The 27,021-nt window shown below is 34.8% G+C and overlaps 1 protein-coding gene across 2 annotated transcripts in view; it reads right to left on the bottom strand.

Moving 5' to 3' along the window:
• mcama (melanoma cell adhesion molecule a) overlaps nt 1-27,021 on the bottom strand; it is a 100,170-nt gene that overhangs the window by 2,254 nt on the left and 70,895 nt on the right. The window contains exons 8-15 of one of the 2 annotated variants that reach the window (XM_055017301.1): nt 26,586-26,730; nt 24,935-25,050; nt 24,562-24,703; nt 23,384-23,514; nt 21,747-21,888; nt 17,515-17,550; nt 10,424-10,553; nt 7,600-7,717 (exon numbers count right to left, since the gene is read on the bottom strand). In XM_055017301.1, the coding sequence (XP_054873276.1) occupies nt 7,600-7,717; nt 10,424-10,553; nt 17,515-17,550; nt 21,747-21,888; nt 23,384-23,514; nt 24,562-24,703; nt 24,935-25,050; nt 26,586-26,730 (960 nt within the window). The remainder of the gene's footprint in view (nt 1-7,599; nt 7,718-10,423; nt 10,554-17,514; nt 17,551-21,746; nt 21,889-23,383; nt 23,515-24,561; nt 24,704-24,934; nt 25,051-26,585; nt 26,731-27,021) is intronic. The other variant, XM_055017302.1, reaches the window with a different exon arrangement.

Consider the following 27,021-nt stretch of genomic DNA (forward strand, 5'->3'; position numbering starts at 1 on the left):
ATCACCATGGTAACTGATGCTGTGGAGCTACATCACCATGGTAACTGACACTGTGGAGCTAGATCACCATGGTAACTGATGCTGTGGAGCCAGATCACCATAACTGACGCTGTGGAGCTAGATCACCATGGTAACTGACACTGTGGAGCTAGATCACCATGGTAACTGATGCTGTGGAGCCAGATCACCATGGTAACTGATGCTGCGGACCTGGATCACCAGTCTGGATATGTTGAACCGGCTTCGTAGTTCAGCCTTATAGTTAGCTGTGCAGCATCTGTTACCATGGAGATCTAGCTCCAACAGCGTCTGTTACCATGGTGATCTAGCTCCACAGCGTCTGTTACCATGGAGATCTAGCTTCACAGCGTCTGTTACCATGGAGACCTAGCTCCACAGCCTCTGTTACCATGGAGATCTAACAAGTTAAAGGACCTTCATGATATTAAAACTCTGACTTATGTAGGGCTGAAACGATTCCTCGAGTTATTCGAGTAATTTGATTACTAAAATTCCTCTAGGCAAAATCCTCTGAATCGAGGCTTTGTTTAATCCACTACATGCTCGACCCCGGGTCATGAAATGACGGACTGTGGTCCGAGGCCGGACAGACTTCATTCAATACAAACCGGGGACGCTTCTATTTTAACCAGCGCAGCTTTTCTACTGTTTACTGCAGGAGGACCAACCAGTCCCATCTAAACGCTCGTCTAAACGAGCCGTCGGTGAACTAAAACCAGGACAGATTCAGCTGCTGCACAGATTATTTCTCACCTCAAATGTTTTCAGAAATACTTTTCCCTGAAGTTTTTTTGAAATAAAAGAGAAAATTTGCGGTCGAGTCGCTGTGTTTATGTCAAACCGAAAGCTCGGTCATGTGACCACATAGTGGCTGCTGAAGCTCCAGCGCTGTCATGTGACCATGTTGTGGTCCGCTAGTGACCAACCATCATGTGTGTTATTTTCAGATACGGCGCGTTTTCAGGAAAAACACATCTAGTGACACGTAGCTTCTCTGCATGTTTTCTGTAAGTATTCAGGCACCGTGCTGGAATTCAGGTGTGCGGCGTTTCAAAAAAAAAAAAAAAGAACTATATTGCTAATTGAGTTCATCTACCAATGGAATGAGGGGAACGCCACACTAATATCACTAGCCAATGGGATGTAGAGTGGGGGCGGGTCTTAGAAAGACGTTGAGATCCAGCTGCAGCTGAGTCCATACCAGCAGCAGAGAGAGCAGCATTCAGCCAAGGATGCTCAGTCGTTGTATAAATTCCCCTGTACCATAACTGATATGTACTATACTCCTGTACTATACTATATATGTACTATACTCCTGTACTATACTATATATGTACTATACTCCTGTACTATACTATATATGTACTATACTCCTGTACTATACTATATATGTACTATACTCCTGTACTATACTATATGTGCTATACTCCTGTACTATACTATATATGTACTATACTCCTGTACTGTACTATATATGTACTATACTCCTGTACTATACTATATATGTACTATACTCCTGTACTATACTCTATATGTACTATACTCCTGTACTATACTATATATGTACTATACTCCTGTACCATAACTGATATGTACTATACTCCTGTACTATACTATATATGTACTATACTCCTGTACTATACTATATATGTACTATACTCCTGTACTATACTATATATGTACTATACTCCTGTACTATACTATATATGTACTATACTCCTGTACTATACTATATATGTACTATACTCCTGTACTGTACTATATATGTACTATACTCCTGTACTATACTATATATGTACTATACTCCTGTACTATACTCTATATGTACTATACTCCTGTACTATACTATATATGTACTATACTCCTGTACCATAACTGATATGTACTACACTCCTGTACTATACTATATATGTACTATACTCCTGTACTATACTATATATGTACTATACTCCTGTACTATATGTACTATACTCCTGTACTATACTATCTATGTATTATACTCCTGTACTATACTATATATGTATTATACTCCTGTACTATACTATATATGTACTACACTCCTGTACTATACTATATGTACTATACTCCTGTACTATACTATATATGTACTATAGTCCTGTACTATATGTACTATACTCCTGTACTATACTATATATGTACTACAGTCCTGTACTATACTATATGTACTATACTCCTGTACTATACTATATGTACTATACTCCTGTACTGTACTATATATGTACTATACTCCTGTACTATATGTACTATACTCCTGTACTATACTATATATGTATTATACTCCTGTACTATACTATATGTACTATACTCCTGTACTATACTATATATGTACTATACTCCTGTACTGTACTATATATGTACTATACTCCTGTACTATACTATATATGTACTATACTCCTGTACTATACTCTATATGTACTATACTCCTGTACTATACTATATATGTATTATACTCCTGTACTATACTATATATGTACTACACTCCTGTACTATACTATATATGTACTATACTCCTGTACTATACTATATATGTACTATAGTCCTGTACTATATGTACTATACTCCTGTACTATACTATATATGTACTACAGTCCTGTACTATACTATATGTACTATACTCCTGTACTATACTATATGTACTATACTCCTGTACTGTACTATATATGTACTATACTCCTGTACTATATGTACTATACTCCTGTACTATACTATATATGTATTATACTCCTGTACTATACTATATATGTATTATACTCCTGTACTATACTATATATGTACTACACTCCTGTACTATACTATATGTACTATACTCCTGTACTATACTATATATGTACTATAGTCCTGTACTATATCTACTATACTCCTGTACTATACTATATATGTACTATACTCCTGTACTATATGTACTATACTCCTGTACTATACTATATATGTACTATAGTCCTGTACTATACTATATGTACTATACTCCTGTACTGTACTATATATGTACTATACTCCTGTACTGTACTATATATGTACTATACTCCTGTACTATACTATATATGTACTATAATCCTGTACTATACTATATGTACTATACTCCTGTACTATACTATATGTATGTACTATAATCCTGTACTATACTATATGTATGTACTATAATCATGTACTATACTATATGTATGTACTATAATCCTGTACTATACTATATATGTACTATACTCCTGTACTATACTATATATGTACTATACTCCTGTACTATACTATATATGTACTATACTCCTGTACTATACTATATATGTACTATACTCCTGTACTATACTATGTATGTACTATAATCCTGTACCATACTATATATGTACTATAATCCTGTACTATACTATATATGTACTATAATCCTGTACTATACTATATATGTACTATAATCCTGTACTATACTATATATGTACTATAATCCTGTACTATACTATATGTATGTACTATAATCCTGTACTATAATATATATGTACTATAATCCTGTACTATACTATATATGTACTATACTCCTGTACTATACTATATATGTACTATACTCCTGTACTATACTATATATGTACTATACTCCTGTACTATACTATATATGTACTATACTCCTGTACTATACTATATATGTACTATACTCCTGTACTATACTATATATGTACTATACTCCTGTACTATACTATATATGTACTATAATCCTGTACTATACTATATGTACTATACTCCTGTACTATACTCCTGTACTATACTATGTATGTACTATAATCCTGTACTATACTATATATGTACTATACTCCTGTACTATACTATATATGTACTATACTCCTGTACTATACTATATATGTACTATAATCCTGTACTATACTATATGTACTATACTCCTGTACTATACTATATATGTATTATAATCCTGTACTATACTATATATGTACTATACTCCTGTACTATAATATATATGTACTATACTCCTGTACTATACTATGTATGTACTATAATCCTGTACTATACTATATATATGTACTATAATCCTGTACTATACTATATATGTACTATACTCCTGTACTATACTATATATGTACTATAATCCTGTACTATACTATATGTACTATACTCCTGTACTATACTATATATGTACTATACTCCTGTACTATACTATATGTACTATACTCCTGTACTATACTATATATGTACTATACTCCTGTACTATACTATATGTACTATACTCCTGTACTATACTATATATGTACTATACTCCTGTACTATACTATATATGTACTATAATCCTGTACTGTACTATATATGTGTTCAGGACGGTTATTTCTGTTGCACATTGCGCTCACTTCTGCTTCTGATGCTGTAACAGGCATGTCTAGTGTGGAATCCAATTACTCCATTAATCGCCAGAATAATGGATAGAATACTCGATTACTAAAATAATGGATGAATAATGGACAGCTGCAGCCCTAGACTTATGTCTCAAGACATGTTTCTAATCTCTTCATAGTTCTGATCTGCAAGCAGGTTCTGATCTGAGTTTTGGATTCATTCAGCTGCTTTTATTGCTTTTTAACTTTGTAACGCAGCACAGAAGACACGTTTAGGTTCCTCTACTTCTAGTCTTGGTTGTGTTGTTTCCACAGAAGTTCAGGGTTTTAAACTGCAGGGAAACTGTGAGTAAAACTGTGAGTAAAACTGTGAGTAAAACTGCTCGAGGTTCGGAGGGTTAAAGCTGGATTTGTTGTCGACTAACTGGAGGTTTAGTTTCTGAATCACAGCTCAGATTTCTTTAATTAACATTCTTTCATTTACAGCGGTACAGTCCATTGTGGAGTGTCAGTAAAGTGACAGCAGAGAGATGTTTTAAAAAGCTGTCTTTGTTAGAAACAATAAGAAGACCTTCTGGCTCCACATGCATCAGCCCCAGCAGACCAATTAATTCATGCATCTCCAAAGCTGCTGACATTTCCACCTCAAAGCGAGACTCCAGGGGCTTGTAGCTGCAGACTAAAAGCAGAGTTTTGTAGTTTTGTCCGTAATAATCTCAGTAATAACACAACAAACGGAGGAGAAACACAGGACAAGATGAAGCAGCAGGAAATAAACCTCCAGGTTGGAGTGAAGTGATGTTTCACCGGCGACGACGACGACATTATGATGGAAAAACAAGGTGAAAAGCTGCATTTTGAAGCAGAAAGTCTGAGTTAAAGAAAGTTAGAAAGATACTCGTTAACTAGAGTCGCACAAAGAAAACCTGGATAAGTTGAACTGGCCTCGTAGATTTCAACCCATGTACGGCTTTAAAATCAAATCAAAGAACCTTAAAATCAATTCTAGACACACTGCATGTGACATAGAGGAATCCTGCCAAAATTTGTCAGAGAGAAACTAAAAAACAGAAAGAATCATCACATTTTCATCTTTCAGACAATCTTTGAAATCAGTTTTGTGTGGAAAATCCACACTTAACATCACTATCTTCAACTGAAATCACCATTTACTAAACATCTTGTTGAAAACATCTTTAAAAATACACCCTAAGTACTGACCAAATTCTGTAAAAGAATAACAATTTTATGTTCCTCAGCGCAACCAAGAAGTCATTAGTGGCTCAACTGCAACCAACAGCTCTGTGACAAAAATTCTGGGACTTTTCTAAAATGAATTATCAAAGAAATTCAACTCTCCTTTTCTCTTTTTTATAAAAATAATTCATACCATACTGCATCTGGCAGGTTTGCAAAGCAAGTTAGGTTTTAAATTTTAATTTAATTTTAAAATTACATCATTTATCGTTGCACCTGACAAATCCTGGTGACTGTAACTCGGCTCTTTTGAATAAATTATTATTTTTGATTTTAAATTGCCAAAATGCCGCTCTTTGTCAGAGAGACAACACAAAAAATCACTGGATTTACACGTTTCTGACTGTCCTTGAACTCGTCATGTCAGATGTTTTACTTTTAGCCTAAAAATCATGATATTTTACAAAAATGTATTAATTCTAAACGTGTAATTTGAAAAAAATGCTATAAATTAATGCTGTGAATGAACTACATTCTGTGAAAAAGTAAAATTTTGCACGTGTGCAAAACATCGTTTGTCGTTGCACTGAACAAAATCTTAGTGACTGAAGCTGGGCTCTTTTAAATATAAAAATACAATTAAAAACGCCAAAATGACGCCCTTTGTCAAAGACAAACTGTATAAAACAGACAAAATCTTTGGATTTTCACGTTTCTGACTCTCCTTGAACTCATCATGTGGGAATTTTTAGTTTTCGCCTAAATTTCACAAAAATCTTTTCATTGTAAACATCTCATTTTGGACACTTTGCTACTAATTAATGCTGTGAACTAAATAAATTCTGTAAAAAACAGAAAATTCTGCGTTCCTCAGTCCTGGGCTGGAACCTAAAGCATGTAGGAAGAACTCAGCTGTAAAATTAATCGATTTTTCTTTCATATTTCTGCTACTGGAAGCTTGAAGGAACGTCCTGATGCTTTTGTTATGTTATATTTAATTCAGTGAATCTGAAGCAGTTTTTGTTTGTTTTTTTTACTCCTGTCACATTTTTACTCATTGTTTACTCATTTTTCACTGCAGTATAAAAACCTGCATCTCCATGGAAACAGAACATGAAGAAGGAGAGGAAACTCAGTATGACTCAGTTCTAATGCCAAAAATCACAAAAAAGAAGAAGAGAAAGTTGAATTCATTTGATTATTTATGTTACAAAACAGAAAAACACTGAATGAAATGGAGTCTCTGCATATTATAGATATTTAATTACAGACATTTTTAATTTATTTCCATATTTGTCTCCTATCTGTTCACAGTTCAGCTGAAAACTTCCTGAATTTTCATCATTCGACTGCAGATCACAGCTGAGTCAACAACGGCTTCACAGTTGCACCGAAAATCTCTGAATTTTTTTGTTTTTTGTGGATTTTGGTTCGAGTAAACAAGTTATTTTGGGGGGAAAAATAAAACGAGACTTTAGGGATTTGGAGGGAATATCTTTGTTGGATGAACTGCAGGCTGTAGGAGAATGTAAAGAAATTATTTTTTAAAAAATAGTGCAAAGTCCATACATGTGGACATTTAGTAAAATGTTATGTATGTTTATTACATGTTTTTATTTAAAAATACCAATAATTTGCATTCTAACTTTGTCATACTGCACAGAAGATACTTTTAATTTTTCCCAGCTTCTACTTTATATTTCAATTAAAAATGATCAAACATTAAGTAAAAAATGTGAAAAAACACCCAGAAACTGCTCAGGAAATAAAAAAGAACACTTGTGTATTTGAGCTCTGATCAAATTAACCCTCATCGTCCTGTGGGTCAAATTGACCCGTTTTAAAGTTTGAAAATGTAGGAAAAAAATGTATACTTTCACAGTGAAACTTCTGATGTCCACATTTTCAACATTTTTGGGAAATCTCTGAACATTTTTTGGTGGAAAAAAGAAATGTTAAAAATGTTTCTTTAAGAACATTCACATAAAAATCAACCAAAATCCAGCAAATTTTGGGTGAGCAGAGCAGCAGCTACCTGGTCGTTGGGGCCCTTTTTGTCTCCGTTGACGGCCTTCAGGAGGACGGCTTCCTCGTTCTTTGTGTTGGTCTTCATCTCCACAACAATGTCGTCTTTGGTGCTCTTCTCTTTGGTGCTGCAGACAGAAACCAGTTAAAGTTTAACCGTCTGAAACCGGCAAAATTACACCATTCATCAAACTCAAAAAGTGTAAAAACACAACGAGTCGACGGTCTTTTAAAGAATAATCTGGTTTTGTTTGGAAAACGGAACCAAATCTCAGCTTAAAATCATCATATTTAACCAAAATCACGTCATTTTACTCCCTAAATTGCCAAAAATAACGAGATTCTGTAAAAACCAAAAAAATTCTGTCCTCCTCTGCGCAACTGCGAAGCTAAAAATGACTCAGCTGGAACCGACGGTTACTTAGCAAAAATTCAGGGACTTTTCGGCTGAACTGCAGGCTGTGTTTAAAAAGAGCAGAGAGGAAAACAAACTGCAAACAAAAGTGTAAAAAGGTAAATAACTACAGGATGTTTAGTCACATTTGTTGTTTCAGTATCATTAACACCTGTTGGAATAATGTTATACATGCAGATTCTGAGTTTATTTCCCATTTTTTAACATAAACGCTCCAAAAAATGTAATGATTTATGGCATTAAAACCATTTTCTACTGCACAAAACATGTTCTATATTTTCTAAGTTTGTGTTTGTTGTTTGCAGCTGAATCACTGAGAACAATGTTGCAGAAAATTGGTGTATTTTTACCATACCACCATATATTATGATTTTAAGCTCAGATTTCGTAGTTTTTCTTGATGGAACTTCTCAGATGAGTAGTTCAAGGACAGTGGTAAAGTGGAAAATCTGAGAATTCCATTTGTTTTTACAGTTTCTATGGAAACAGAACAACCATGACTAGAATCAGAGAGAACTCAAAAATCTGTGCAGAACGAAACAGTTATAACGCAATAAATCATTTAAAATAAAGAATAAATGAAAGGTGGTTTTTTAAATGTTGTATTTTACATTTACAACATTTATCTACATGTGGTACTAATATTTTACAGACTATAAATACATCTTTCGTTTTACATTTCACACTTACATTTTAATTTTTATCTGTACTTCATGTAAACAGCCTGCAGTTCAATCCAGTAAAGTCAAAAAGTCTCGGATTTTTTGTCACATAACTGTTGGTCACAGCTGAGTCATTAATGACTTCATGGTTGCAGTGAAAAATGTTGAATTTTTCCTTTTTTTCCAGAATTTTTTAAAAGCAAATGGGTTTTTTTTTGCTATTTTTTTAAATTGAGTGCAGAATGAAGTGATTTTAATGATCTGAAGCTTAGATTTGTTAGATTTTTTTTTTCAATAGCGCGCTACGACGCACAATATTTTTTGTACAGAATCTGGCTAGTATTTTAATATTTTAAGGTTGTTTTTGAGAAATTGTTGAATGAGACACGCAGAATAATTAGATTTTGGTAAAATATTATGATTTTAAACTTAGATTTTGTTAATTTTCTTGATGGAACTGTGCCTCAGGACAGTCTAAAAGTTAAAAATTTAGCAATTTATTTGTTTTTACAGTTTCTACGCCTCAAAAATTGTGTAATTTTGGTGATTTTTTTCAAACAAGTTTAATTGAAAATGCAAAATTTATCCAGTTTTTTCTCAATTGTGTGCTACAAGATACACAAAAAAATTAGTTTTTATAGAATCTGGTTAATCTTTTTATGCTACTTTTAACAAATCTTTGAATAAGACACGTAAAATAATTAGATTTTGATGAAATATTATGATTTTAAACTCAGATTTCGTTAATTTTCTTAAAGGAGCTGCACCTCAGGACAGTCGAAAAGTTGAGAATTTGACAATTGTATTTGTTTTTACAGTTTCTAGGTGTAATTTTGGCGATTCTTAAAAAGCTAACAGAAGTTTAATAGAAAATGAGAAGTTTTTGTGTTTTTTGATGGAACTGCGCCAGAGATGAGTAGTTCAAGGACAGCCGGAAAATTTAAAAAATACACAATTCCATTTGTTTTTACAGTTTCCAGGTGTCATAAATGGTGTCATTTTGGTGATTTTTCAAAAAGCTCACAGAAGTTTAACGAAAATTTTAAAAATTTAGCCATTTTTTTTCAATAGCACGCTGTGAGGTGCGCACAATATTTGTACAGAATCTGTCAATTCTGGTGATTTTGAAAAATTCGATTTTTTTTCTCAATTACACGCTAAAAAATAAGCAAAATTCTTTATTTTTACACAATCTGGTTAATCTTAATGTTATTTTTAATGAGACGTAGAACAGTTAAATTTTGATGAAATATGATTTTAAGCTTAGATTTCCAAGGTTTTTTTTAAACGGAACTGCGTGTCAGAGATTAGTTCAAGGACAGTCGGAAAGTTAAAAATTCAAACATTCTATTTGTTTTTACAGTTTCTATGTGTCATAAATGATGGAATTTTGGTGATTTTCCTCAAAAAGCTAATGCCGTTTAAACTCACCTGCAGGTTTTGCAGTTCAAATGACAACATAGTGTGGAAGTCGCCCTCACACCTCAAGAACAACATATTTTACTGAATTTCTGAGTTCTCTCTCCTTCTAAACATGGTTTTTCTGTTTCCTTACAAGTGCAGGATTTTATATTACAGAGAAAAATCAGCAAAAAAATGCTCAGAAACTGCAGAAACCAGCCTCTGCATGTAATAAAATCCAGTAGAAGCTGACAGCTGATGAACATCTCGCTGGTTTAAGTCTTGTTTTGTTGTTGGTAAATGAAAATAATTAGCTGCTGCTGCTCCATGAAAGCTTAATAAGAGGCAGAACTCACATCTCCTGCTTGCCGGAGCGTCCGCAGGGAATCTTCCCCTTCTTGTGCAGGAAGTAGATGACGCTGCCGAGGAAGGCCAGCAGCAGGAGACTCAGTATGATCACCACTATGATCACCCCGCTGCCCTCCGCTGCACAAACAAACACACACAGAGGCAGCATAAGTACACAACTCAGAGCAACATTCAACAGCAGCGACGGAGACGGAGCAGCAAAGAGCCTCGGCTGGACGGTCGTTACGCAGCAACAACACTAAAACCACCAACATGCGAAGGAAAACATGTTTTATCCCATTATTATGCCGGAAAACCTCGAGTCCAGGTGTTAGTTTAGAACAGGGATGTCAAACTCATTTTAGTTCAGGTTCCACATTCAGCCCAATGTGATTTAAAGTGGGTCTGACCAGTAAAATCACAGCATAATAATCTACAAATAACCACAATTCCAAATGTTTCCTTTGTTTTAATGCAAAACAAGTACATTCTGAAAATATTCACATTTAGAGAAGTATCTTTCTACAAAACATTATGAACAACCTGAAATTTGGAGGACCGGGTTTGGCCCTCCGGGGGGCCGGGTTTGGCCCACAGGCCGCATGTTTGACACCCCTGTTTTAGAACAAAGTGCTGCAAAAACGACTCAAAGAACAGAAACTCAGGACTCCAGATGTCAGTATGATGCTGTTTTAATGTATCCAGGACTTGAACATGAACAGAAGCTACACAATAAAATAATACAGGAATAAAATACAGGTGGTTTTAATGTTGTGGCTGATTAGTGCAAACTAAAGAAATCAATTAAACAAGTTAATGAAAACAAAGCATACATACGGCTTCAAAGTTCGGAGGAGAAACGGGATGTTTTTCATCAACTTTACACAAAAAAGTGAATTTATTAGAAGTTCTGGAACAAGTTTTTTGAAAATAATCCTAGAAAAATAAACAAATCAGAGCAAAAAACAATGTTTCAGTGTGTTGGTGTGATTCTGAACCACTGAAGTGTAAAATTTAGTGTTTTTTGGTTGATCAACCCCAAAAAAAGCATAAAAATCTATTTCATTAACTCCTTTCTTTAATGTCTTTTGCAAGACCGAACAAATGTTATGACACATATAAGCTCAACCACCACAGAAAACATACATAAGGCTTTAAAATTCTGAGGAGAAACGCTGCATTTGGTGTAGTTTTCAGCAGCTTTACACATAAAAAGTGACTGAATTAAAGGTTTTTAAGCAATTTTTGGAAAATAACCCAAGAAAATCAAAAAATCTGAGCAAAAATCCAGAGTTTCAGGTGTGTTGGTGTGAATTCTGAACCACTGAAGTGTAAAATTCTGAGTTTTTCGCTGATCAACTCCAAATAAAAGCCTAAAAATCTCAATTTCAACAATTCTTTTCAGTAATTTCTCCTGCAAGACCCCCCAAACGTGAGAAAATTGAAAAATTTTGGCAACGATCCAGAGTTCCAGGTGTGTTGGTATGAATTTTGAAACACTGCAGTGTAAATTTTTGTGATTTTTGCCGATTAAATCCTCAGAAAAGTCTAAAAATTGGAATACTTCCAAACTGAAGTGTAAAATTTTGTGTTTTTTGTTCAGTGACTGCCCCAAAAAGTCTAAAAATCAAAGTTTCATCAACTGCTTTCTTTAATAACTCCTGCAAGAACTGAAAAAGGAATGAATATACAGTGCATTTGGAGTGTTTATTATCAATTGTACACTAAAAAAATCAATATATTCAAGGTTCTTGAACTTAGGTTGGAAAATAACCCGCGAAAATCAAAAAATTAGCGCAAAAATCCAGAGTTTCAGGTGTGTTGATGTGAATTCTAAACCACTAAAGTGTAAATTTTAGTGTTTTTTTGTTGATCAACCCCAAATAAAAGCCTAAAAATGTGAATTTAATCAACTCCTTTCTGTAATATGTCCTTCAACACCCCAGAATATTCTCCTAAATAACTCTGCTACTTTAAACAAACTGCTGCTTTTAGGGTGGCTTCGTTATAAAACTTCTTTTTCCTGTGAATGAGGAATAAGTCGCTGAGCGTGAAATGATGTCGTTTCTGTCGTTAAACTGGCAGAAGAATTAAAAAAGTCATTTATTTTGCTCATCGTCTGTGACTTCATTAAACACATTAATCCATCCAGAATGTAAAGAAGCTGCTCTTCAACTCCACAGAAACCTTTTAAAAGAGTTCCTTATGTGAAGTGTTAGGTAGAATATTCCTCCTAAATGTTAAATTAGTTCATCTTCTTTAAGCTTTAAACCTCATTTAATGGACTAGTCTGCAGTAAAGAGTCAAGTTTTTGTCCTTTATACATCTCAGACAACTTGTCATGCTGTCAATTTAGACGATTTAGATGAAAAATTACCGTTTGAAGCTTAGATTTGGTGGAAAACGCAAAATTGGTGTATTTTTTTTTTTAGCTGTGCGCTACGAGGTATGAACATTTATTTAGTTTTTACAGAATCTGGTTCATTTTTTAATATTTTAATGTTATTTCTGAAAATTTGTTGAATGAGACATGTAGAATAATGAGATTTTGCTAAAATATTATGATTTTAAACTCAGATTTCGTTAATTTTCTTAAAGGAGCTGCACCTCAGGACAGTCAGAAAGTTGAAAATTCAGCAATTCTATGTTTTTACAGTTTCTAAGTATAATTTTGGTGATTTTTAAAAGGTAACAGGAGTTTAATAGAAAATGACAAATTTTTGTGTTTTTTGATGGAACTGCGCCAGAGATGATTAGTTCAAGGACAGTCGGAAAATTAAAAAATTACACAATTCCATTCCATCCGCATAAAGATTTTTATGTGAATGTTCTTAAAGAAAATATTCAAAGTTTTACTGATATATATGTAATCATTTTAGATATTTTTAGGAGTTTTTGGAAGATTTTTACTCATTTTTTTGAAATATATATATATTATATATATATATATATATATATATATATATATATATATATATATATATATATATATATATATATATATATATATATATATATATATATATATATATATATATATAAAAATAAATAAATAAAAACTTTTAAGGGAAACTTTTAAGGAATTATTGGAATTTTCTTCCTGAAGGTTTTGCAAATTTTCAGAAATTCAGGGAATGCTTTTGCTGAATTTTCTGATTTTTTTCAGACAAGGAGACCATGTTTTTTGGTGCCCATAAATGAAGACAACAGGAGGGTTAATGAAGGCAGATATGATCAAAGTTTCATGACCAGTGTGAATGAAAAAAGCTCTGCATGCTGTGAAAAGTCAGAAACAGCAAAAGACGAATAAAAGAATTGAAGAAGAAGAAAGAAAAAACACAGGAAACAGAGAAAAACGAACGTTTGAAACCTGCTTCTACACTCAGTTTGCATTTTTTAAATCAGACGTCGGAGTCAGAAGATGTGAGCAGAAAGATGGTGCAGAAAAATGAGGAGAAAATATTACTCCACCAAGGAACACGGCAGGGTTATGTGACGATCGGCGTTAGTCTGTCTGTCTGTCTGTCTGTCTGTCTGTCTGTCTGTCTGTCTGTCTGTCTGTCTGTCTGTCTGTCTGTCTGTCTGTCTGTCTGTCTGTCTGTCTGTCTGTCTGTCTGTCTGTCTGTCTGTCTGTCTGTCTGTCTGTCAGCAACATTACTCAAAAACAAACGGATTTGGATGAAATTTTCAGGGAAGGTCAGAAATGACACAAGGACCAAGTGATGACATTTTGTCGGTGATGCAGCTTATAGTCTGGATCCACAGATTTGTTAAAGATTTCTATATCATTGTAAGATAGCGTCACAGCATCACTGTAACCATGACAACAAGTGAACACTACATCAGCTGCCTGCTGACGAATCCACCACTGCGGACTTATTGGGACTTATCCGTTGGAAATGATACAAGGACTGAGCAGCCTTGGCAGAGCACTGTGCTCTCTGAGTGCTTTTCTAGTTATTTTCACTCTACTTTTAGTCATTTACTGTAGCTAGCAGCACAGAGAACTCAGAAATGTTTTGTGTGCACTATGACCCAGTTCTAACGCCATAAATCATAATAATAATAATAATAAATTAAATGTGATTTTTTTAGAAGTTGCATTTTAGAAAGCTAAAGCTTAGATTTCATTGTTGGTGTTTTAAGTAGCAGCGCATCACACATGAGTAGTAGGACAGTAGAAAAGTTGAGAAATCAATGATTTTCTTAGTTTTTACAGTAAATAAATGGTGTAATTTTGGTGATTTTTAAAGATCAAACTCACAGATGGGTTTTAAGCTGCACAGGGTGAAGCACTGCATTAGAGAAGTTTAACCCTCGAGTCGTCCTGCAGGTCAAAATTGATCCGTTTTAAAGTTTGAAAATGTGGGGGAAAAAAATAAAAAATTCACAGTGAAACTTCTGATGTCCACATTTTCAACATTTTTGGAAATCTTTTAACATTTTTTGGTGTAAAAAAAAAAGAAATGTTAAAAATGCTTCTTTAAGAACATTCACATAAAAATCTACCAAAATCCAGCAAAATTCGCTGGATTTTGTTTGAAAGAAAATATTAGAAGTTTTACTGATACATATATAATCACTTTAGATATTTTTAGGATTTTTTTGGAAGATTTTTCTCATTTTTTGAAAATATTTACAAGAATTTTCTGGCTAAATTTGGGGGATTTTTTTCTAAAATAAAACTTTTAAGGGAAACTTTTAAGGAATTATTGGAATTTTCTTCCTGAAAGTTTTCCAAATTTTCAGAAATTTGGGAAATTTTTCAGCTGAAGTTTTAGATTTTTTCAGACAATGAAACAATATTTTTTGTTGCCCATAAGTGAAGACAACAGGAGGGTTATTGGAAAAAGCAAAATGTGTCCAGTTTTTCAGTTATTACTTCTAAATAGCTTTTTCCTTTGACAGAATCTGTTTAATATTTTAATGTTATATATTTTATTATTTTATTATTAATAATTTTTTTGAATGAGACATAGAATAAGTAGATTCTGAAATAATATCTTTTTTTAATTTTAGATTTCTTTTTTTTTAAAGTAACTGCATGTCAGAGATGAGTACTTCAAAGACAGTCGGAAAGTTGACAATTCTATGATTTTGCCTGTTTTTACAGTCTAGCTTTAGTAAATGGTGTGATTTTGGCAATTTTTAAAAAGCTAACAGAAGTTTATTGTAAAATGAAAAATTAGTCCAGTTTTTCAGTCATTACTTCTCAGTTGTGCGCTACGAGGTACACACTATTTGTCATTTCAACAGAATCTGGTTAATCTTTTAATATTTTAATGTTAATTTTGACAAATTTTCGAATGACAAACGTAGAATAATTAGATTTTATTAAAATATTGTGATTTAAGCTTAGATTTCTTTATTGTTTTTTATGGAACTGTACATCACAGATGAGTAGTTCAAGAACAGTTGGAAAATTGTCAATGGTTTTATCTGTTTTTACAGTTTCTAGGTTTAATAAATGGTGTAACTTTGCCGATTTATAAAAAGCTAACAGAAGTTTAACGGAAAATGCAAAATTTGTCCAGTTTTTCAGTCGTTACTTCTTCTTCTGGTCGTTGATACATAATTTGGTTAATCTTTTAATATTTTAATGTTATTTTTGACAGATTGTCAAATGAAAGAAATTAGAGAAATTTAGTGGAAACGGCAAAATTCAGAAAAATTTTGTTATTAAGTCCAGACTTCTCAGTTGCCTGAGATCCACATAAGTTGTTGTTTTAACAGAATCTTGTTAATATTTGAATGTTATTTTAGCCAATTTTGCAAACGAAACATGTAGAATAATTTGATTTTAAGCTTCGATTTCATTTTTTCCAAAAATGTAACTGCATGCCACAGATGAGTAGTTCAAGGACCGTCAGAAAGTTGGCAAATTAACGATTGTATCCGTTTTAACGGCTTCTAGATTTAATAAATGGTGTAACTTTGAAGATTTTTCTGAAAGCTAACAGAAATATAATGGAAAACGCAAAGTTTGTCCAGTTTTTCAGTTGTTGCTTCTCATTTGCACAGAACGAGGTACGCATTATTTTTTGCTTTTGCAGAATCTGGTTAATTTTTTAATATCTTAATGGTAATTTTGACACATTTTTAATGAGAAACGTACAACAACTAGATTTCTTTTAATATTACTGCACATCATAGATGAGTAGTTCAAGGACTGTCAGAAAGTTGACAATGCAATGATTTTATCTGTTTTTACAGTTTCTAGGTCTCATGAATGGTGTCATTTTGGTGATTTTTTAAAAGATAAAATGCTTTTTAAACTCACTCAGAAGGTTTAAATGAAAACATATCAGTGTGGATGCAGCCTTTACTCTACTAGTTACATAATTTTCTGTATTTTATTTGCTTTTCCTCCATGAAATGTCTGGATCAGCATTAGTGATGTAATTCATTGTGAAAAGCAGAGCTCTGATTAACTGCCCCAGTGGTTTGAGTCCCGTCAAACTGACCGTATGATCACCAGAGCTCCTAAAAACCAGCTCATAATCAGCGACGCAACCCCAGTTTTCCTCGTTTTCTCTGCTCTGGATGCACTCTTTGCTGTGTTTTATGGGTTTGCTTGTTTCCCCCAGAGCCCGGTGAAGATTTTATGGAATGAAGTGACGACTCAAAGTCAGAAAATTACCCATAATAACGCCTCGTCTCCGTAATTAACCGAGAACGCTCCTGGTACTTACAAATCCGCTATAAAACACGAGGACTGTCTGGAAAGAGTCGGTAAAAGCTGATAGCGTTCTGTAACCTATTTTTATTTGCTTTTGGGTTAAACAAATACTGTTTTTAGCAGCGTCGGGTGTTTGGTCTGAGCTGCTGTTGTGCTCGAACTGGCTGCTGTGTTTTTTTTATTATTATTTTTTTATATCAGACGGAATATTTAACGCGCCCGCAGGCCATCCCTGAGATCTGGCAGCGAAGCCAAGACGGCGCTGGTCGCTGAGCAGACGTGATAAATAATAAATAATCCTCTGAACCCTCCGTTGTCACACTGAGCCGAGAGGAAAAGCACCGACAGGAGACAAGGCTTTGAGCTGGAAAGGGAGGAGAGGCGTCTTTGACAGGAGAGACTGCAGGGCGATGGTCTTACCCGGAGAGAAGGGAGCGGTCGTGGTGACCCTGGGAACTGTGGACAAGTAGAAGAACACTTCAAAACTCTCAGATTTACTCAACCTCAGCTGCTTGTTATGTTCAACTGACCCATTTAAAAGTGAAAAAAACCTCAAAAAAAAAACACCGTTAAAAGCATTTCCTCAGTATGAAACTTCTTCTGCTTGGATTAATGAGTGGAATCAACACAATAAATGTTTCATTTCTCTTTTTTAGTGCTTAAATAAACTTTCAACATCACTGCATAAAAATAAAAAAAATGTAAAATAAAATTCTTAAAATTATCAACATCATGTAAAACTATTGGATTTTATACGTAGGTGTTTCCAATGTACATTTAAAAAGAGTTTTAACATGTATTTTTTCTGGAAAAATGAGTGAATTATCCTCATTGAACCGTGACCTGTGAGAGGTAAAGAACACCATTACACTAAATACTGACTGAAATGTTTGGTAATGGGGTTAATAATGAGATATAAATGATGTTTATTGGGATTTTCTGACATTTTGGGTTAATAAAATATCACTGCTATTCCTGAGAAATGAACCTAATAGGAAGGTAAAAGATTTTTGGAGATGTATTTTTCACAAACTTAACCTTCCTGTTATGTTGTGGGTTAAAGTGACCCATTTTAAGCAAAAACAAAAAATCCCAAAAATTTTTGTTAAAACAATTTTTTCATTATGACACTTCTTGTGCTTGGCTTAATGAGTGTAATCAACATGTAAAATGGTTCATTTTTTTGTGTTTCTGGTTCAAAAACGGTGCTTAAATAAACTTTAAATATAAATCTTCATTTGTCTTGATTTTAAGTCAGTGGGTCAATTTATCAACTCCATAAAAAGAAATAAATTCAAAACAGAAAATCAAATTCTGAAAAATATCAACATCATGTAAAACTATTGGATTTTATTTGTACATCTTTCCAATGTACCTTAAAAAATTTTAACGTATTTTTTCTGAAAAACGAGTGAATTATCCTCATTGAAGCATGATCTGTGAGAGGTAAACAACAGCAGATGTTCAGTAATGGGATTAATAATGAGATATAAACAATGCTTATTGGGATTTTTTAGTTTTTTCTGCCATTTTTGTAAAATTAAACATCACTGCTGTTCCTGAGAAACGAACCTAACAGGAAGGTTAAAAGATTTTCACACACTTAACCTTCCAGTTCTGGGTCAAACTGATCCATTTCAAAGCAAAAAAATTAAAAATAATTGGTTAAAGTTAGTTTTCGGTATGAACCTTCCTCTGCTTTGCTTAATAAATGTAATCAACATATAAAATGGTTCATTTCACATATTTCAGGTTCAAAATGGTGCTTAAATAAACTTTCAATATAAATCATCATTTGTCTTGATTTTAAGTCAGCGTGTTCATTTTTCATCATCACTCCATAAAAAGAAAAACATTCAAAATGTAAAATTATATTCTTAAAAATATCAACGTCATGATAAACTATTGTATTTTATATGTAAGTCTTTCAAATGTACATTAAAAAGTTGCATCTTTAATGAAAAACGAGTGAATTATCCTCATTGAACTGTGATCTCTTCATGCCTTTAACCAGATGTGACAGGAACAAGTTACTGTGGTGGGCTGAAATGTGATGATGCCTTCGCTGAAATCAGGTCATTTTTATTGAGTTTAACGAGAAGAGTCCGTATGAACACAATGTTTTTATCGTATTTACAACCTCACTGAAAGTTTCCAGTTGTTTCCTGATGTTTTTAGAAGTAAATTTTTCATTAGATTTAAAGTCAGAACAGATTAATTTAACCTCAGCTGCTTAATAATCACTAATAATCCCCCAAATATTCCATCTGCAGTGACGAACACAAGGCTTTAAAGCCTTTCCTTTGAAACAGAAAACTCAGAAATACTGACTTTATGTAGGGATTCGAATATTTATTAACTCATTTTGGTGTATTTTCATTATTAATTAACCTGCTGATTAATTAATATTCAGAATAAACTTTGCTCTGCCAACACTCTAGATAGATTTTAAGTCAGTATGTTGTAATTTTTTTGCTGGATACGCACAATTGTGCATATTTTGAGGTTATTTTTGACAAATTTTGGAATGAAACATGTAAAATAAAGTGATTTTGATGAAATATCATGATTTCAATCTGGATTTTGTTCATTTTCTGGATGGAACTGAACCTCACAGATGAAGAAAAGTTGAAAACTTTACAATTTCATTAGTTTTTACGGTTTCTAGGGGTCATAAGTGATGCAATTTTGCTAATTTTAAAAAAAAGGGAAATTTGTCCAGTTTTTCAGTTGTTGCTTCCCAGTTGTGCGGTACGACGTGCACAATTTTTTTTGGTTTACAGAATCTGGTTAATATTTTAATGCTATTCTTGACAAATTTTTCAATGGATGCGTAGATTTCTGACAGAATATTGTGATTTTGAGCTTAATTTCTCATTTGTTTTTATCAAACTGCACCTCAGATGAGTAGTTCAAGGACAGTCTTAATTCGACAATACCATTTGTTTTTACAGTTTCTATGGAAACAGAACAACCGTGACTAGAAGCAGAGACGACTCTACTACACAGTATATTGAATACTGTATAATTTTTTAGGTTTTCTTCCTAATTATGTAATATTTTTAGGTAAATATTGTTATTCCCAGCAGTCTATTTTTATTTTTTTTTAGTTACCTGCTTGTTAGCATGCTAAACAGTTAGCCGAATTTAACATCCATGCTGTCATTGAAGCAGGAATTAATTTGTGCAGCTTCTTATTTTGTTATCACGAGGTGCACTTGAAGGCAGCATGAGGACGGATGGATCTTGCAGCTGAAGTCTTTGAAAATAAGGGACATTTTATAACTTCTTATAATCAGTTTAAGCCATAAAAAGAGAAAATCTAATCAATTTTTGACCCACAAAAATGAAAACGGTCACGTTTTGGAGATTTTAAATTAGTTTCCTATGTTTCTAGAGGTGCTGTTATGATTATTATATATATAAATGTTGACTGTTTTGAACTTAACGTGCTAAAAAGGCAGTTGAGGTTAATAAAATCAATGATAAAAATCATGTAATTAAGAAGAAATTAGCTGTGTGTGCAGCAAACTGTGGTTCATGATTAAATAAAACAAATAAGTAGATGTTTATTAACTAATTTTGGTGTATTTTCATTATTAATTAACCTGCTGATTACTAACATTTAGAATAAGCTTTGGTCTGTTGACCCTCTAGATAGATTTTTAAATCAGTATTTTTAATTTTTTTTTGTTTTTCTTTCTAATTACACAACGTTTGAGATAAATGTTGATATTCCTTGTGGTCTAATCTTTTCTTTCTGCCTCCACATTTCCTGTATTTAGTTACCTGCTTGTTAGCATGCTAAACGGTTAGCGTCTGTGGCTTTCAGATGCTAATTTTAACATAAATGTTGTTGTGCACAGCTTCTCATTTTGTTGTCACAAGTTGCAGCTGAAGTCTCTGAAAATAAGGGACATTTTATAGCTTCTTAGAACCAGTTTCAGTTTAAATCTAATCAATTTTTGGCAAACAAAATTTAAACCAATCACCTGAGGGTCACGTTTTGGAAATTTTAAATTTGTTTTCAGCAGAATAGACATGAAAATTAACAGAAAAACTTGAAATAATTACTGTGATGTTCAGGTTTTTGTCCATATATTTTTGCTCCGTCTCACATTCTATGTTTCTCAAGCTGATTATTACTATTAAAGCTGAGGTTAATATAATATGATAAAAGTCACCTAATCCAGAGGAAGTCAGCGATGTGTGCTGAGAATTGTGGCTGATGATTAAATAAAACAACAAAAGTAGAAAGAAAATATGTGTGTGTGAGAATTCCCTCCGTAAAATGTTTCATTTACGCCACATGAAAACCGAAAACGATGAATATTGAGCTCCACATGGTCGACTTTTTGATGCCGGCAGCGGCTAAAAGCTTTAAAGCTGATGAGCAAACTTATTCTGGCAGAGTTCACCACGTTCATTAATTTGGGCTTCAAAAGCAAAATAAGTTCTGTTTTCTTGTCATCACTTTCCAACTGACCACTGCTCCTTTAATTAGCAAGAAGATTTGTGTCGCTTTCTGTAACCATTTTGTCACACTGGAATGAAAACTGGAATTAAAGCAGCTAAAAGATGACAGAAAAGCCGCGACGTAACGGCGGAACTTTCCAGATTAACGTTGGGAGGCGAGTGGATGCGACTCTTACTGGCTTTGATGCTGAAGGCCTTCACCTCGGTGCCCATGTTGTTGGAGGCGTTGCACTGAGCGCTGACGTCCGAGGTGACTTTGACCGACACCACGCTGTGAGCCATGTGCTCGTTGGCCTTGTTCAACACTTCCACCCAGTTCTGTGGACAGAAAGACAGAAAAAACTCAACGGTTAACGCTGCAGAACCTCACTCAACCTGCAATATAACAGCTTGTCCAGGAGATCCTGCAGAATTAGCGACACAATGTGAGACGATAATGAAGAAATATGGTCCAGTCCAGTTCTACAGGTGGCTGAATGTCATAAAAACACACCTACAGAGTCGTGCTGCTCCATGGAAAACTTTCATTTTTGGACCAGATCTAAACCCACAGGACCTGATTTACGTTACCAAAACTCCACTTTTACCATTCAAAACATTCCTTTTTTCCCACCCAACTGATGCATTTCACTCGACTGTGCTGCAAAAGGTCAGACATGTTTCCGACTTTAAAGAGCTCTGGGTTCATTTGTTTTTTTAAACCTTCACTGTGTTTGTGTTTGCCTTCATTTGCAGGATATTTTAAGTATGTCTGACTTATTACTTTGTTAGTTTAACAAAGAATAAAGACAAAGTATGATAAAATAATCTAAACTAAGCGAAGATAAACTAAGTTAAACTAAGCTAAGATTAGCTAAAGTCTGCTCAGATAACATTAGTTAAGAAGGTATGAAAAGATAATCTAAAGCTAAGCCAATATAAGACAAGATAAGGTGAGCCAAGAAAGATAAGCTAAGATAAAGTTCGCTATGATAAGCTAAGACAAGGTATGATAAGATGATCTAAAGCTAAACCAAGATAAGAAAAATAACATATTTGCTCTATAAAACATCAAAAAAATAATGATAAATGTTCAAAAAAAAGTCCACAGTGACGTCGCCAATGTCTTTCTTTGTCCACAACCCAAAGATTTTCAGTTTACTGTTACAGAGGAAGAAAGAAACCACAAAACATTGAAATTTAAGAAGCTGAAATCAGACAATTCTGACTTTTTTCCATAAAAATGAATGAAATTATGTTAATTCATCTGTTTCTCGATTAATTGATTAGTTGTTTGGTCTATAAACAGTCAGAAAATTCCGAACAACGACAAAAAATAATCTAAGACGACGTCCTCAAAGGTCTTTTTTGTCCACAACGCAAAGATTTTCAGGTTGCTGGTATAGAGGGGGAAAGAAGTCAGAAAGCATTCAAATGTAAGCAGCTGGAATCAGAAAATTCTGCCTTTTTTTTAATAAATAAAGACACTCGAGTCCTCCAGTGTTTCAGCTCAGGGCAGAACTGTATATTTTCCTATGTTTCCGGAAGCTGCAGCATTAGAGTTTTTCCTGTGTCAGTCCAACAGCAGCAGGAAGGATATCGCCAACATGGACCAAAATCACCTCACTGAATCCATGCCTTTAAGGAGTTAAGGCCGTTCTGAAGGCAAGAGGAGGAGCTAATAAAGTGGCAGATGTGTGTATTTATACACACCTACAGCAGAAAACCAAATATCTCTGGTTTCACTGTCAGTACGAAGCGGTTCCACAATTCAAAATGCTTCCATCAGCATCATCATCATCATCATCATCTACAGGTGAACCCTGAGACTCACCTGGCTGCCGATGATGTTCCAGGAGATGCTGGGCAGCGGATGTCCCTGAGCCTCACAGCTCAGGTTCACCATCCGGCCGGCCGCCTCCTCCAGCTGCACCTCCTGCTCCGGACCCACCAGCTGAGGACCACCTGAAGACGTACACGTCATCGTATGTTAACAACAAGAACGTTTTATCATCTAACTCCTGCTGCCTTCATTTAACCATCAAATTAACTCCACTCCCATCAGTGAAACTCAACTCTTCCTGTCCACATGTTTCAAACTGAAAGCCCTGTAGGCTTCAAAGCAATTATTCATGAATTAAATGCTTTTTTTCATGTCTCAGAAATGCCTCTCAAGTAGAAACTGCAAAAACTGAAACCAGGAAGTTAGCTTCTCTCACAGTGGCTAATGCTACGCTAACAGCTAGCGGCTAAGCTAGAAGGCAGCAACAGATGAACCTGAAACAGAGACTGGAAAACAATAATTAATAGAACTTATGATCCGGACGCTAGTGGGCAGTGTGAGTGATAAAACAGTGGAAGAAACACATTTTTTACAGTTAATTTTTAGCAGTGATAGCCTGAATATTGTGTCTGATGTTTGGCATTATTCTGATTATTGGTATATTTATTGACTGTTTATTGATAAATTAAATGGTCTACTTCAGATCTCAGGACTCTGTGGTCTCAGAAATGTCTCTCAAGAGGCAAAAATTGAACAAGAAACATCAGGAAACCAGAAAACTAGCTACTCTCCCAGTGGCTAATGCAATGCTAACAGCTATCGTCAAAGTTAGAAGGCAGCAACAGATTAACCTGAAACAGACTCTGGAAAACAATAATTAATAATGCTTTAAGATATGGACCTTAGTAGACAATAAAAGTGATAGAACAGTGAAATATTAAGTAAATAGAGGAGAGACAAACTGATCAGTCGACACCACATAAACAGAGGACAGCCTAATTTAATCGCTCCATTTCTATTTTACATATTCGGTTATAGTCACCTTTATGAAGGAAGACGCCTCGTTATAAACAACAGCTTCTCTGCTATCTCGTGCTGTTAAAACATTACATTTAAGGTTATTTTTTGATTACTAATAATTGGCATTGACCCTTGGAAAACAAACAAAACAACATGTGGATCGCTCCCTATCTAGCACCAGCAGTAAGGAGACGCTGGAGGCGACTGACCCTGGACGATGATGTGGACGGAGCCTCTGGTGTGCAGGGCCGGCAGCGAGGGAACGGTCACCTCACAGATGTATTCTCCGCTCGTTTCATAGTCGGCGTCCCGCAGGGGCAGTGTGTTCCCCCGACCCACCTGCTTCCCATCCTGCACAGGAAACATGCAGTGAGTCAAGAAGTATGTCCACGACTGGCTTTTCCTTTCACGGTTGAATTTTTGAGGTGTTGAGTGGCACATTTCTGCCACTGTTGACACTAACGTTCCTCTCAAACAGATTTGCAACAACATGGCGTCCAGATGTCGAAAACTACTCAAACCAAATGTCCCTGGACTCTCTAAGGCCGATGCAGCAATAAGCAGGCAGTTATGTTTAATTACCTTGTACCAGACGGTGGTTGTTTTGAGGGAGGACAGAGCGTTGCAGGACGCCATCAGATTTTCTCCTTTGAACATGACCTCGGAGTCTTTGGGGACCACAACAGCCGGATCCAAGTCTAGACACAACAAAACAAGAAGGTGAAGGAATCAGTGCAGCGGTTGAGGTCGCTGTGTTGACTTCTGAGCTTGTAGTAAACAGAACAAGGACGACTGTGGTGCTAAAGTAGGTCTGCATGATGAGAAACTAACCAGAGAGGGAAGTGAATGACAACCAACACACTGCAAGTTCAGGTGCCTTAAGGATGCAGAAATTGCAAACATAACTCCATCCTGACTGAATGACTGGAACTTAAGACCAACATTTGGCCATTTTGGAATCAAACACTGAATTAAAATGACATTTCTGATGGTACACTTTATTATATTAATGGAGTTTATTTGGTCTGTAGTGCATATTTATAATAACCTTGGAGAAAAATGTCAAAAATGTCAGAAGTTTCACTGTGAAAATATTTCTTTTCCCACATTTTCAAACTTTAAAATGGGTCAATTTGACCCGCAGGACGACACGAGGATTAAGGCCTGCAAACATCCAGAAACGGTTAAAATTTGCCAGGGAGCACAAACACTGGACTGTAGATGACTGGAAGAAGGTACTCTGGATGGACGAGCCCAAGGTTGAACTCTTCAGTCAGCATTGTCGTGTTCATGTCCACAGAAAAGCTGGGGAACATTTTGATGCTAGATGCATCACAGTGGAGATTCCATCATGGTATGGGGCTCCATTAGTGGAAATGGATGGTATCATGAACAAGAAGGTCTACCACAACATCTTGGTGCATCATGGAATCCCTTCTTTATTGAACCTGATTGGTTGTGGGTTCACATACCAAGAAAACAATGACTCCAAACATCCTTCAAAGCTGTGTAGAGACTACTGGACCAAGAAAAAGGAATCTGGAGGACTGGAATTGATGGACTGGCCAAGTCAAAGTCCAGACTGGAATCCTATTGAAGAGATCTGGGATTTATTGAATTCAAAAATAGATGGCACAAAAGTTTCATCTAAAGCCCAAAGCCAGTCTCTGGGAACAGCTGGAAACTATTTGGAACTCAACAACAAAAGTCCATAAAAACAACGGCAGCAAGATGGAGGTCATAAAAATATTACGATTTTTGGTTATGTGTATGTGAATAAGGACTGATTAGTCGTTCCAGTTTGTTATTTGCCTCATAAATAATAATACAGGTTTTAGTCTGAAATGAAAGTTTTTGACAGATTTCAAACAGGGAAACAGCGGCTGATTAGTTAGAGATGAACAAAGATCCTTCAGGGCACTATGCGAGAATTATTATTAAACTAGCAATCAGGTGCTAAAACTGTTTCCCAGCATGAATATACATGTATATTGCCATAATTGTTGTTGCATTATGAAGCAAACTAGACAAACATTAGATTGATATCAGTAAAATACGTTGTCAGGTATTGATTTCATGGGATTAACCAACAACAGTCATGCCTGTGTATTGTATTTATGAAACTGTTAACAATAAAAACAGTTTTTTGAGTTGTCAAAAAAAGTACCGAGTCACAATATATGAGGAAACAGTGTCTATAAGTGTGTGTTGAGTGTGTAGGTTTGTTCCTCACAGTGCACAGTGAGCTGCATCTCTCCTTTGACGTCGCTGGAGTCGGTGGCGTCCAGAGGCCGACACTGGTAGATGCCGCTGTCTTTACGAGTCACCGACGACAGAATCAAGACGTCGCCGCTACTCTCCAACTCCACATCCAGCTCCTGCAGCAGAAACTCACTTTAAATTCAATCTAAACACATTGTGTGGCAGTTTAAAAGTGGAAAAAGAAGCTAAAGTTTGTTCTTTGTTGCTGTATCAGGTGTGCTTGTAGAGCAACAATGCTAAACCGTACTTTATTTCTACAAAAAATGGAAATTGCCGTCCAGTTTATTACAGTATAGTTCTAAAGGGTTGCAGATATAGACTTTAGTTTTATGTGACTGAAAGATAGTTTGTAAATGGAAAAATATCACTAATATAACCCACTCACTAGACCAAACACTGACTCAAAG

This window comes from Amphiprion ocellaris, chromosome 14, assembly GCF_022539595.1.
Source record: "Amphiprion ocellaris isolate individual 3 ecotype Okinawa chromosome 14, ASM2253959v1, whole genome shotgun sequence".
NCBI lineage: Eukaryota > Metazoa > Chordata > Actinopteri > Pomacentridae > Amphiprion > Amphiprion ocellaris.